General features: G+C 40.4%; 1 protein-coding gene across 1 annotated transcript; it reads right to left on the reverse strand.

Annotated features, from left to right (window-relative positions):
• Positions 1–6951: 6951 nt before the first annotated feature.
• Positions 6952–10760, reverse strand: ghrhr2 (growth hormone releasing hormone receptor 2). Its single transcript, XM_030078360.1, has 13 exons — positions 10707–10760; positions 10302–10425; positions 10094–10201; positions 9400–9509; positions 9176–9273; positions 8804–8936; positions 8560–8713; positions 8416–8476; positions 8263–8329; positions 7890–7981; positions 7654–7783; positions 7126–7167; positions 6952–7044 (listed from the first exon to the last, which is right to left on the reverse strand). Exons 1-13 carry the CDS (start codon positions 10758–10760, stop codon positions 6952–6954), a joined length of 1266 nt encoding a protein of 421 aa, XP_029934220.1.
• Positions 10761–15035: the final 4275 nt, after the last annotated feature.

The following is a 15035-nucleotide window of genomic DNA, read 5'->3' on the forward strand; positions in this document are numbered from 1 at the left end:
GTGCCATGTGACATTCCAGTTGAGGATATAGATGGGGGTAATGTGCACACTCCTTCGTCACACTAGCTGGCCATGGAATGTGAATTCCAATATTCCTATCCGTAAAACTAACTAAAGCAGATTTAGGCTTTTGCCAAAAGGGCAGGAAAAGTTCACACAGCAAGAGACGCTGTGCTCTATACCCATGAACATGTAAGAAACCTAAATCTGGACTGCCTCATTTCAGTGGTTTTCAGTGTCTGGGGTGTTAAATAGTCAAATGTCATCAGTGAAACATGAGACCAGAAAAAGGCGTTTTGTGCTTCCTTTGGAAATCCAAACATGCAGATATATTGCTTCATATTCCTGCCTACCTCGTAGTACAGCTTGAGAAATACTGATGTACAATTCCTCATTGTTGCGTACTTGGGTAGATATGATTTTAATTGAGAAAGTGATACTGTGGGTGGTTATGTGCCTAATATTTTTTCTTTCTGGATCCCCTGAGATGCCTGGAATTTAGTGCAACTAAAAACATGTCCAGTGGCACCGTGGGACAAGTTCACATCTCAATCTTGTTGCTATATAGCACTTACCATGCCTGGAATGTAGTGAAGTTGTAAACTAAAGATCTACAGAGCAAACAAGGGCTTTTATCCACACGTCCTTTGACATTTGCAGTGCTCCTATTCCCCTATTTTCTCACGGGGTCAAATCGCAGCACTGTAGTTCGCTCTCTCCCTGCTCTCTTCAACACCCTGTCACCCACCAGTTAACCTTGTATTTCAAACCCTATAGGGGGGCACATTAACAGACCTCTCCACCTGTTACTGCTTCCTACCATGTCATTGTATGTAACACTCAGTGAGAGGCAAGGTACTTACTTCAAAACCATCAAGACAGGATTAAAGCTGCATTGAGACTGAACATGATGAACTTGTTCACTCAGTCAAGAATTAGATAAGGCCATGCCCTTGTTTTTGTGCGTGTTTTTTTATTGGTATTTTCAGTAGAAATGAACACAGTAGTAAGCTCAATAAGAATATTAAGTATTCTCACATGCATTATGGTCACGCTGAGGACAGTTGCTGTCATTCATGGTATGCCTGTGTCGCTGCGTACCGAGGAGCTGTGAAGACCAAGAGCAATCTGCCTGGTGCAGACAACAGATGGCTATCAAAGATACACAAGCCCACTGAAATTTAAATCCCGACTTTAGACAGCAGCCAGCCATGCATGCTTTGGCTGTTGGAGTACTTATGTAAAACACACAATGATTCCTCCTTAATCTAGGCGCTAGACCAACACTACATATAGTCAGCGTGCTGCATAGGTTCAAATTTAGTCCATGTTTGCTCTTCTGTTTCTCTCTGTAATTTCTACCTAGTTTGCTAGTCTCCTTTTTCGTCACATATTTGTCACTGCATTCACAAAATATGAAAATATCTTCCCTGTGTGCAGCAAAAATGGAAGTGCAACATCACTGGCTATTGAGAGCACATTAAGCTTATATCATTAAGGATGCTAAAATAGCATGGCCATTGATCTTAATTAGTGGATGACAATCCACAAGCCATGTAAAATAACTTTGTGGGCTAGAAATTAAAATGTTTTTCGTATAAACAAGCACATGTTTTGGTCTCATGAGGTAGTTTGCCATTCCGCTAACTTGGTGCTCTTGATACAACCAGATTCAACAATCCAAAGAGATTTCTTGTACCCCAGCTTGACCCATTTGGCCCTCTGCACTCACAGTTCAGAAACTGGAGTCGACTGGATGTGGCTATGACATGGAGAATATTCCATCCAGCTTGTGAAAGACCAGCGGGAGCTATTATCATATTCATTACACCAATCAAGTCCTTTGAAGGGCACTGCAGCCTGGAAAGGGGCTGTTTTTGTATCACAAGTGCAGTCAACTTGAACAACCAAAGATATGATGATATGATGGCCCGATGTGACCACTATAAAGACTAGGTTTTCAGAGACAGTTTAACATTTCAGTATCACTTTGATGGAAAGTGATATGCCAGGATATTCTCATGGGACCAATCCAAACGAGGGGCAAATGAGAACTATGACAAATCGGAACACTCGGCACCTCAGACAGTAAATTTTGAGGACAAAAAATGTTTGCCTTATCTTTAACCTTACTTCACCTTTCGACTACTCTGGAAAATACAGAGGACAAGCCAAGCAGTCACATGGGTTTACTTGGTGAAAGAAACTCAAAACCAACACCTTCTGCGTCCAAGAACATGTGATGGGAAACACACACACACAGAGACACACTCGAGCAGAGGAAGACCACTACTATATCTTTATACATGGTTGCATTTAACACCTATCATACAGTGTTGAAACCTGCTAAATATGGTGTATTTAGTGCCATCTATCAAACATTTGTTGATAAAAAAATAAGATTTTTAGTGGAAAATACAGAGGACCCGAGTCATAAAAAAGCCAATAAACATGTTAGGCAAAGAGGATTTGCAAAGAAAGGCCAAAGGACAGTAAGAACACCACCTGATGATCCCCATCCATCTTGAAATCTGCACTGGCCCTGTTGTTTGGGCTCCACTCAACAGACTCATCCTGTTACATAACATTTAGTGTCCTGCTGAAAAGATCGAACAGAGGGCTACGGCCAATGTCCATGTCTTCCAGGGAGTTCAAGGATCCACTTCGCTTGGGACCTGGCTGTCTGCATGTAGTCCCACAACCTCTGATATGGGCAACATGGATTAGCAGCAGAGAAACGGAGGGGTACGAGCATCCACAGCATCACAATATCTTGCCCATCTGCCATGAAGACAGGGGCTAAAAATAAAACCCTCCCCCCAGGGGAGGAGGCATGGTGGGGATTGAGAAGGTTGAAAGAGTCGGCACTGGCCAGAGGACCGCTGGCAGCCAGCATGTCTCTAAGATGAGACATTCACCTGGCAGGTGAACGACGTGAGCTTGTTGCGATGCTCATGTGCAGCTGCACCAATCCCAGGTGCCACTGTGCCCTAACACCAGCACGGCCTGCACAAGCCCTGTAACTATGCATGCACACACCTACAAATGTGCACACAACACACACACACACACACAAGCCTAAAAACACGTTGAGAAGCCATAAATCTACCAATCCCAAATATGACCTAAGCTCAATTACATGTCCATGTTTATTATTAGAACAAAGGTGGTCATATTAAAAGGTGTCTGTGCCTTTCATTTCTTTGGCATTACTCGTGGTCAGATAATTTTATGTGCAAATACAATACAAAACACAAAAAATAACAATCTCTTCTAAATGACAACTGCCTTTTATGAAACAATGTAGCCAAATCATTCATACCTCTGTGAATTAGAGTATCTAAATCTGAGTATCTAAGTAACCTGAACTGTTGTCCAACAAGACAGACAGAAAAGCCCAACTAATGCTCAAAATCATTCTCCTATTTCCCCCCTACAAGCTTAAAATTATGACGATGCAAAATCAGACCATCTCAAGGCGAGAAAGGGAAACATAAAAATAAAAGCCGGAGTTTTTTCGAGTCAGGGGCGACATTTAAAAATAGCACAAAAAAGGTAAACAATCGAGCAAAGCTACTCCAAAGTTGTAAGTTAAACCCCGTTTCAACTTGACAGGACAGTTTCAGATTCTGAGATACATGCAGGACTCATCTCGAGACTCCACAACCCATGCAAGTCACAAGAGTGCAGGTGGCGGATTACCTTGCACACTAATCTGAATATTCCCACAGAATTCAAGAAAGTCCTGAAAAAAGGGAGAAAAAAATCAAGTGTTCCGTCAAGCCTTTTCCTGAGGACGTAATTCTCCCGTTCTGGCAGCCAGTGCGGGGCTGCAGGACAGCTGTTGCTGACGCACTGTGCTGTCTTGAGTGAAACCTGAGCGTTGCTCCAGGTAGGATCAACGCGTCCGAGCCTTCTGACACTTCAGCTGCGAAACATGGACTCACACCTGTGCCGCTCGGTCCGCTGCGCATTTCCGCTTTTCTTTCTTTTATTACAGCTCAGCGCCCAAAGCGGAATAAAGCTGTTTCCTGTGGGATGACAGTTTTCTGGTCACAAAACAGCCCCTGAAACGCCGCCTGAGACGCAGATGAGACGGGGATAGTGCCCGCTGCAGACGTGGATAAGTGTGCACATTGTATTTCCTGTTCTTTTGCATCTGCATTATTTTTTTCCCCTTAAAAGACTACCCTGATGGATGCAAGATAATATACGGGTCATTTTTATAATATCTGCAAATGTTTCAGTCATTGCTGTATTTTGCATCTTGTGCATGTCAGCATCTGAATGTGTACAAGATCTACACCAAGCAACTTGTAGATGTGTAGCTATTAAAATTTGTGCATGTGCAAAAAAGTTTGGACTTCTGGATTCCTGACAGATTTTGTTGTTTCCACATGATTAGTTTCTTTTTTAACATATTTTTTGACTGTCCGAGAAGCAGGGAGAGAGTCTGAGCAGCGCCTGCCTTGTTCTTCCTACAAGCTGCATTTAGTTTGTGTTTTGGAAAATTACACTGAAATGGGAGGAAGCCTGATTCTGTCACATCTTGAGAAACACCACATTCACTTTTTTCCATTTACTAAAACACAAATAGCAATTTCCCAGAACAATTATCTGCATGGACTGCATCTGAACAGGTTCAATGATATTACATTTAACATAGAAGAAAGTTTATTACAATAATAACTGTAAAGGAAGCCTCAAGTTACTCTTAAGAGCCCAAGAGTACTTTCAATTAATGAGGTAATTGTTTTGCATGGAAGATGAATCTTTATCACTCAATCAAATCAATGTACTCTGTGATAAATAAAAGATGTAGCAGATGAGCAGTACGTGAGCTGAGAATACAGCCACCAGGGGGCAGCACGACCACTTTCATTTTCCTTTCAGTGATGTAGGACAGGTGGGGTGAATGTCCCGAGACGAGCTGATATGACTCTATCTCTCCGATGATGACATCCACCAGTGATGTGAATCTACATTTTAATATGGCATGGGTTGAAAAATACTCCTCCTATCTTTTAATGACGCAGCATAACTGTCACGCGGATATAATCCAGTGAATTTACAATATTGTGTTTACAGCATCATGGTAAAGCAGCTTGGACGCATTAGCCTAAGCTTCAGTGTTATTATTTTCATTTTGTGAGACAAGTGCAGGAATAACAAATCCAATGTAGGCTGTTCTTTTTATGGTGAATGAGTGGCTTTATTATTGTTGTTTAAGTCAGTGATTTTACTTCTGCCATAAGCCAATATTTTGATGGAATATTCGTGATTAAAATGTTAATTATAGGCATTACAGAATGCAGACAAGCATATGTATCGAGCATCTCACAAAAAAAAAAAAAAATAAATAAAAAAATCTCAGAATCTAAAATGCATTTGGCACCAATCCTGTGCTGGTAATCATGTGTTGGTAAGACTGAGGATGAACAACACAGTTTTCCATGTATTTAACACAGATAAATGGTCAAAATTCAACCTTTAGGTAGAAATTATGGTGTAAAAAGGGGATTATTTCTTATTGGACTTGACAAACATCTACCAGGCCTGTATATCCAGTAGAGAGGACTGCATCAGCGTACGTCATATGGTTTGTTTGGCTAAGGAATCTTGCCAATGTGAAATCTATATTTGGCTGAAAGGTGTGTAGTATGATAATACAAGGAAAATGACATCTGTGATTACAAACATTTAACGGGGTGTGATCTGTTTCTTGGAAATGGAGCCTGCTGTAATTTTCCCACGTTCTCCTTTCCATGTCTGCAAACTATCTCATTTTCTTAAGCCAAGAAGGGCTATGCAGACAGTCGCCTAAGGTGCTGATAATCGATTCACAGCTCATCAGAAACATAAAACGGACCCCTGGACCCATGCCAACTTTATTTACACAACAATTTTATCAGATTCATAAGAGACAACAGTGATGCTCACATGATCCTGTTGTTGACATTATGAAACAAGGCATAATCTCATAGAAATGGCTAAAAAAATAAATGTAAAAAAAAAAAAAAAAAAAAAAAAAACATGTTTGTCAGGGATGGCTTCCAGCTAACAGAAGTCACCCTCCTCAACCTCGTCATCTCATGTGTTCACACTTGCAGCCTCCCTCCTGAAATCTAATCTGACAGAAATCTAATCCCAGACTCTGTTGCTCCGCTATGATGATGGTGCAATATTGACACAAAATGAAGACGTGACTTCTTCAAGAGGTAAGGCGGTCATTTTGAACAAATGGCCTCTGAATAAATACATACATGGATGAAAGAATGAGACAGACTCAGAAATTACAAAACATCGAAAACATATTCAATCACTGATTCATGTACAACCGTACAGTCTTTTACAGTCACTTTTCAATGAAGAACAGAATAATTAGAGAGCACATTAACATATTCATCAGATCTGGCTTGCTTTAATTATTATGTTAACTGTTGATCCCTTTCCCTCTGTGGATACTTAGCGCCATCTTGTGGTAAATTAAAACACAGGCGCATCCTGCTACACAACAGGATGAGGGCTCAAGTGTTTCCTTAATGGCTATATGGGCAGGTGTACGCCTCCTGCCAGGTGTTGTTAGAGAAGGCAAGGGTCCTGGTAATCACCCAAAGTACTGACAAATACACCAAAATACTCCAAATGTTACTCAGATGTACCCCAAAGTGAGTACCTTGAAGTACATTTGGATAAAGTACCAGAAAGTACCCACTTTGGCATAGCATGCTTTTGGGTGATTACTAGGGCCTTTCTAAAATGGTGCATAGTGAGACAATACAATAGTCAACTTGTGTGTGTGTTACTTCCACAAACGTCTTACTGTTTTACATGAGAAGTAATGTCAAGAAAGAGAGTAAATTAGTGTCATATAAAGAGAATGAACACGTGCACAGCTACAAACATTGTGGGGAAAAGATCCATCTCATCATCTCTTTTCTCTTCTTGAGTTTAGGGGACACACTCTTGGGTTTGCAGATCGATGGCACTGGTTTTTATTTCAGGCCAGCAACCTCTCATCGCCCTCCGGATCTCATTTTGGACCTGAAAGTAAATAAACAGTTCTTTGATGGTTCATTTTGACAAACGTGGTATTGAAAAAAGCGCTGTACTGTGCTAACTTACCTCTCCATTTAAAAAGCAGTACAACAAAGCAACAATAAAACCCTGTAACAAAATGGAAATTTCAAGTTATGTATGAATCGATGTATTTATTTAGTCATTTATCTTTGTCTACATACAATGTACATAGACAAACTAAACCAGCTATCAAATACAAGTATCATATCCTGTTTGTAGTGGATGATAAAATTCAACACCTGTACCTAGAGGGGCTTTTGTAAAAAAAAAAAAAAAAAAAAAAAAAAAAAGAGAGAGAGAGACTGATTGAGACTGACTGAGACTGAGCAATAAAACCCACATTTATCATTAACATAACTACAGAAAATTATAAATGGATAGTTGTAAATGGCAAAAAAAAAAAAAAAAAAAAAAAATAGACATGAGTACAGGTTGGTTTTTAGGTAAGTAATGTCTTTCATCAACAATTCTGTCTTCATTAAAAGCTATTTGAGCAAACAGAGACTACAGTAAACAGTGAATTGTGTAGACTGATCTGTTACTTGATGGGTAAGCGGTGGAAAGATCTGGTACCTGGAAGGATCCAAGAAGCAGCTCCAGGTAGAGTCGAGGCCCTGTGCCTACACTGTCAGGGAAAAGGGCGAAGACAACGTAGTGTAAGCCAAACAGAGGGACGAGCAGCAGCGTGGATCTGAGCAGCCTCCTGCAGAGGGCAGCAGGCAACAAGAGAGGAGCGCGAACGAATGAAAGACTGGACAGGAGAGAAGTGCAGTCCAATTTGGCAGACACATCAAAACATCCCGTCTTACTTGTACGACGGTCCCTCACTTTGGTTCACATGCGGAGCCTTTGTTTTCTGAACAATGATCCTGCTGATGTTCATGAAGATCACAAAGTTTATCTGTGAGTCAAATGACAAAGATATCAAGAGCTGCATATACTGTGGGAGAAGCATGCAAATACAACAGATGCAAAATATCTACCAATGACAAGTGATAAGCCCAGCTTCTTCACTTGCTGCAGTTTAGGAGACAGTTTGTATTTTGCTCTTGGTTTTTGGGTAAATCTAGAAGAGGATCTCATTTAAGCAGTATGAGGCACTGTTGTCTATCTCAACCCCACTTTGTGATTCAGCCTGATGCGATACAAATAAGGGAAAGGAGTGAAAATTACATGTCTTACAAAGATAGAGAGTAGGATGGGAGTCTTGATTATCCACCACAAGCCGCTATCTAGGTTATCCCAGCAGCTGCTCAAACAGAAACATCATGCATTATCAAAGAGATCATTTTCATACTGTTCTGTATAGTAGAGTGTCTATTGATTTTTACTTGCCCCTCGTTGTCGAACTGATTTTTTAGCAGCGCCCAGATTACAATAGTTACTGACGGAGTGCCTGAAAGAAAAATCAGACCTGCTGAAATAAAGCCCAACACAGGTGCATAGACACACACAGAGGTATGTATACACACAGCTTACCCCAGCCTATGACGGCATAGACCCAAAAGAGTGTCCTCTTGTGAGTGAAGGTGAAGACCAGCAGCGTCTGCAGGTAGAGGCTCTCCACCAGCAACCAGAAGAAGTTAGCCAAAACACAATACTGGAAGAAGGTCACCGCTGCTTTACACTTTGGCTGATAGGAAACAAAGAACTTGTGACAGACATTCTTGCCCTGAAGGCTGCAGAACAGTTCAAATCCACCGAAAATGGCTTCTGGCCTTACTGTGGAGACCGTGCAGTGGTCCACGTTCTTGTCTGCAAACAACACCGCGTCTTTGATGAATACAGCCAGGCTTCGGAGTATGAACGTGGAGAACAGGTTGATGTGGATGTAGGTGCGTGTACACAGTAACTTCCTATGAGATGAGGTTAAAGGATGAGAAATCCTATGGTGGTGAAAGCTATACATACACAGAATATCTGACAGGCTTTCTCACTTGGCTCATTTCATCTAATGTCGGGTTAAATTCAGCTGTTTCATTTATAGCAGATCATTAACATTTTATATTTTAATTTTACATTCAAACACCTCAGCCATCATGTTCTGATTATACTTATCCATGTGATTAAACGGCTTTCAGATGGCAAAGCCCACCTGAAGCAGCAGAAAACCAGAATGGCGATGAAGAGAGCAGCAAGAGACGCTCCATATCCAACGCTGTAGATCAGCATCAGAGTATCAAAGTAGCTTTGCTGGAACAAAAGATGAAATATTTAGTAAACACATGCAGGCGGAAGCTAAGTCACAGGTTCTCCAGTGGCAAAGACTGAACAAGCTTGAGTTTAAGTTTTTAGTTAATTCCTCCATTCTGTATTTACCTCGTTCCCTGTAGCCTCTTCCTCCACATAGTCCTCATAGTAACAGGCTATGTAATATGGCAAACTTGGTTTACTCCATCCTTGCATTGTACAGTTCCTTGTGATGAGTACTGTAAAAAGAAAAAAAACTGGAAACCTACTTGCAACATACAGTCTGGGACAATTCACAGAGTGCATATTGTTTTTCAGCTACTCCCTCATTAATTTACAACTTTGCCATGTGCTGAAAAAGCAAACTTTATAATTTATGGCAAGTCAGTATCATACAACAATTTTTTTTTTTATTGAACACATCATCACTGCTATCATATACAGTCTATAGGTGTACAGCTTTTAAGCTAAACCTAAATTTCACTGCATTATATCACTGTGTCACACTTTTGCCTATTGATTGGACTTGTTGTTAGAATTAGAGGTGTCTCTTTTAATGAAAGGCATTGTGGTGCTTGATTACATTCATTCATTCATTCGTTCATTTTCCAAACTGCTTATCCTCATAAGGGTCATGGGGGGTGCTGGAGCTTATCCCAGCACTGATTGGGCGGAAGGCAGAGGAAACTCCCTGGACAGGTCACCAGTTCATCACAGGTGCTTGTTTACATGGCATCCTGAAAACTTGACTTGAAATCAGTATTTGCGGCAGTTTTTAAGTGTCCCGGTTGTTTTGAGGAGTGATGGGTGGCCTCATGTTTACCTGGAGGATTGTCAGGCTTGAGCAGGGGCAGAGGGCAGTGGACGGACGTGCTTTCCCCTACAGAGGCAGCGGGCCAGCAGCTCACTCCATCCCACTCCATCGCACAACCTACTGCTCAAAACAAATAAGCCTATCTGTATCTGATGTCCCGGACACAGAAATCACTCTAGTCATTCTGCCATCATTATGGGTCTATAGGAACAGGTACCTGCGGTTTTATTATGGGCTGACTGCAGTGGCATTGCACCAGTGGTCTTCATCTTCAGTTTACATTTGTTTTCTCTCTCCAGGAGAAGGAGCACAATGGAACATTCTGGATGAGTTGACCTAACCTGACAAACATAGATGAGTCATCATTTGTTTACTCTGCCCGATATGTCAGTGCAGAGCACACGTTGGTTTACATGACTCTACTGTGACTGCAGATCCTGTTTCCTTCATAAACCATTAGACAGAAACTAAAATAGAAACTAAAAACCAACCACACCAAAACTCACTGGCTGCAACTATCTAACCACGAAATTCACACCAATTTAAATAATTCACTTTTAATTCTAATGTAATTTGAGACACAGCAGCTATAAGACGCCTTCTGAAAAGCTGAGTGACTTACCATGTGTGTTGCATTGACTAGCATGAGGATGACAGCAGCCAACCAGATGTCCATGGTTTTAAATGGTAAAAAGTGTACATATGAAGAGTTTCCTGCTCTGTTTTTCTGCTTGTTATTCTTGTTAGAAAAAAAAGGCACCGTCCATCAAATAAACAGACAAGAATTCATGATAACATCCCAAATGGGGTAGCCGTTTCTCTGATGTATGGCCATTTTCCTAGATCAAAAGGCTTTCACTATTCTTGCACTTTGGAAAAAAACATAATACTTTAAAAAAAAAAAAAAAAAGGTTCAATATAAGTGTTTTTTGAAAATGTTCCTCCTCAGAATTTCTTCACCTGCATTCTCCACCCAGGTTGACTGATGTTGGGCTTCTTCCAGCACTCGAATCATGCATGGGATGACTGAACTTACGTTGCTTTCATGAAAGAATGACATCACCTGGGAAGTTTTCAAACCACCTTGACAGTACGCAAGAAAATACAAAACAAGGTGCTTTTTTTATGCAGTGCATAATTCATGGAATATGCTAAAATGGCATAATTGTGGACTGCTATAGACCAGAGCGCATGATAACCATATGGAGCACATGTGGTTACCCTGTGTCATGCTAAAGATGTGCACCAAACAACCAGTATTTATCCCTGTAATAGCTTTATAATGCAAGCTACCATGGTTTTGTTGTCTATCTATAATTGAAAAAGGGCAAGTCTTTGCACTGTAGGAATGATCATACAATATTCAACAAAATGTGAAGAGAAATGTGAAAATCACGTAAGTAGGAGACAAAACAGAGAAGACGAACCTTGTCATTCATTCATATTGTTTGAAGAGCACAACAGTGGACACTGTACGTACATGACCTCATCGTTCTGACCACCGAATATTTGATTTTTATCCGAATTTTTGAGCAATAAAGGAGAATATTTTCATAATTTATTTCATCAGTATGGAGGATCATATGAGAGTGTCCACCTCCACTGATCATGTGCATTACACCAGGGTTACAGCAGTTAAGTGTCAAAGTAAAGCAGATTAGAGTGCATTTGTTGTAGGGGGCAGAGGGCTGACAGTTGTGTGTAAAAGATGATTCCACAGCGTGAGAGAATGTAACATGCCTGACGTCAGTGTTTGGTGCTCTACCAGTTGAGCAGGCAGTGATAACAGATGGTTTGTCTCGTGCTAAAAATGGCTCCTGTAAAAGCTTGTGAAGGTCTTAATGACACAATAATTACAAACTGTGTCACTGCCTGCTGTAATGACTGTAGCAGCGAGTCTGCTGTAGCGTATATGTGGAGCAAGTGGAAGAAGTCAGAGCTCTCGCAAGAATTTCATCTATGTTTATGTCTATGTCTGGAAAAGCGTTGTAAAAATACATTCATTTACCATTTGTTTGCTTGGTCGTTTACCTTTCGTCAGATCACCATGAAGATAAAGCCATTGTTCTGCAGAAATGAACAGACAGCAAGCTCTATGTGTCTTTTAACAACAACAATGGCTTACGTAAAAGACAGTGTTCCTCCTATGTGCTGAATAAGGCCTAGATAATGACTATATGGACATCAGACAATAGTAAAATTAAGGGAAATAATAGGGATAAATAAATGAAAAAATAAAATATTTAAAAAAAAAAAACAGTATTGAATAGAACTTGGAATACCACTCCCACTCCCCAACATAAAATAAAATAAAATTAAATAATATAAAATTAAATAAAATAGTAATTGGTTAATCAGTTAAAAAAAAAAAAAGGATTGGAGTATATAAACCTGTATACTAAATATACCAAATGCCAACCCCATGTGAGGATGAGATTGATGCTGCAGCTGTATCTCCCTCTAGTGTTTGAACCTGGCTCCTCATTAGTTCAGCCAATTCCTCATCTGCTCTTCTCAGGCACTTGTGAACTATGTCAGGCCCAGCTGATAAATCATCCCAGTAAGAGATTAATAAAATCCTTGATCCTTCATAAGCAGCCGACACTGATATTCTCAAATGATTTCCCTTGTGCCAAAACCAAGAAATCCTCTGCGTGATGTTTTGCATTCCCTTCACCCAGGTGAATTCATTTGTTTGATATGAGCTTAACTGATATTTGAGACCAGCCTTTTTTAATATTAATCCAAGGGAAATAAGCCCATGTTCTTTTGATTTGGTTAAAACAATGTTACACAACATTTTTCCTCTCACAAAGTGTGTGGGGCAGATGGTGTTTGACAGCCAGCCATCCATCCATCCAGATGGTTTCTGATGCCCATATTGTCCAAATGTAAACAGCAGTAAATATTTGGTGATTTTCTTGTCATGATTTTTAACAAAAACTAGACTCATAGGTGCCATTAAATGATATATCAACCTGTCATTTACGGCTGTGTCAAGATGACTTTTGTAAGAAGAGATATGAAGATGTAGTGAAGGACTTTTTCTCAGTTTCACCTTGTGTCACCCTTATGCCACTCCTGCCCTTTAGCTTGGTACAGCAGTATGAAACTGTCATAAATGTGACGTGTGGTCCTCTCTTCAGTTGACAGTGATCTGAATCAAGGCTGTCACAGTAAAAACACTGTGCCATACACTTTTATCACCCGCTGATGTCCAACAAAACTTCATCATAAAAATCTGCAGCTCTGACCAAACATGTCTGTTGTGTCTCCGGGTGAAATGATCCAACAGCATCAAATTCTGGCCATGCAGCATCATTATACCATAATGCTAAGCTAAGAGGAACTGAAACAACTTTTTTATTTTTTTTTATTTTTTTTTTATTTTTTTATTTTTTTATTTTTTTTGCCATTTTGTAAAAACTTGAAAAGTATACTCTATTGTTTTAGAGCTTTAAAGTTCTTGCAGTCAGTGAAAATGCACTCCCACAGTGTAATCAAATTAGATTGTCTGGGAAAGATAAAAGACATTTTCATGATTTGCTTGTACTTAAAAATTAGATTAATAAAGTTTTGCAAAAACTTAAAACTCATAAAAAAGCCAGGGAAATTCTAGGAAAATGTCTTCTTAGGCAGTGTAATAACTTGTCTCACTTTTGGAGGCATTGCCCAGTTTCCCCTCTGGTGTTATTCAAGCTGCAGCAGATAATTTTGCATGTTAGTGGCTTTAAATGTAGTTGTGGCCTCACTGTTTGAAAAGTTTGAATGTCAGTACCCAAAAAATCCAGTGGATCTGGGATTGCTTCATCCCAAAAGAATATGGGACAACACAGGCAAATGCTCTAACTTTGTTAAATCCACTTTTCTAACAACAGAGCGCTCTCTCACTGCAGTTTGGGAGACTGCTGGTATTTCTGCTGCCAAGCTTTGATTTGTCACTTCCTGTGGGCAGGAAAGATCCAGACCCAATTTCATTTGGGGAAAAAAGGGCAAACGCATGAGTTCTCAGTTGGGGGGTGGGATGGTCTTTTCTGTTGCAGCTCCTCTTTGTGATTTCGATGGATCAGTTTTCACATGACAGTCTTTCTGGTGCAACTTTAAAGTTTCTTCGAATTCCCCTTTTAATGCACGTGACAAGAAAGTCAAAGGTTCCCAGGTATGCTGTCGAGCCACTGATGTGGTTTCTCAAGGGACCGTCACACTAATGACCAAAATGAGGATTAGATGGCTGGCTTGAGGTTCTTAGCCTGAGAAGGATCCCACGGTAGCACCTGGCCCGCAGTGAACTCCCACCACGGGATAAATCCAAATCATCTTCAGCCACACAACTAGCAGCAGCTGTTGTCCTGGGCAAATTTCCAAGAAGAGAGAGACAGTGAGAAAGAAGGAGAAAGAGGGAGAATGAAAGACAGGAAAAAAGAGTCTTGTCCTGCCAAGACATCATCGCTTCAGCATTCCCATAGAGATCTAACCGTCAATAATTCCCCTGCTGTTTTCCGGGGCTGAATGGTTTCTCGACTCAGTGTAAAAGTTGGCACCAAGTGTGTGACAGTGCGGGGCCACGGCGAGGCCAGTGAAAGAGAAGTGACACAAGGGTGCACTGTTTATCACCCGTGCCCTCTGCTGTTTTACGTAGCATGCATAGACCTTTGTGTGCCTGCGCTGATCTCTCACAGTGACTTCTGTTAATTAGCCTGACTCTCACACACACAAACACTGTGTAGTTTCTTTTTAAAACAAGGAATAATCCCATCCTTCAAAAAACACACTTCACATACACCTCAGAATGTGGTTGCTAGATTATATTTATTCAAATTATTCTGTTGGCACTAGAAATTGCCTGAATTTTCTATATACAACATGCAGTATATCCAAAGCATATTGTATGACCAAATGTTTTAGATAAAGAGAATATTTGTTTTCCTATATAGTAAAAAAAAAAAAAAAA

The sequence above is a fragment of the Myripristis murdjan genome, chromosome 19, assembly GCF_902150065.1.
Source record: "Myripristis murdjan chromosome 19, fMyrMur1.1, whole genome shotgun sequence".
NCBI classification, from domain to species: domain Eukaryota; kingdom Metazoa; phylum Chordata; class Actinopteri; order Holocentriformes; family Holocentridae; genus Myripristis; species Myripristis murdjan.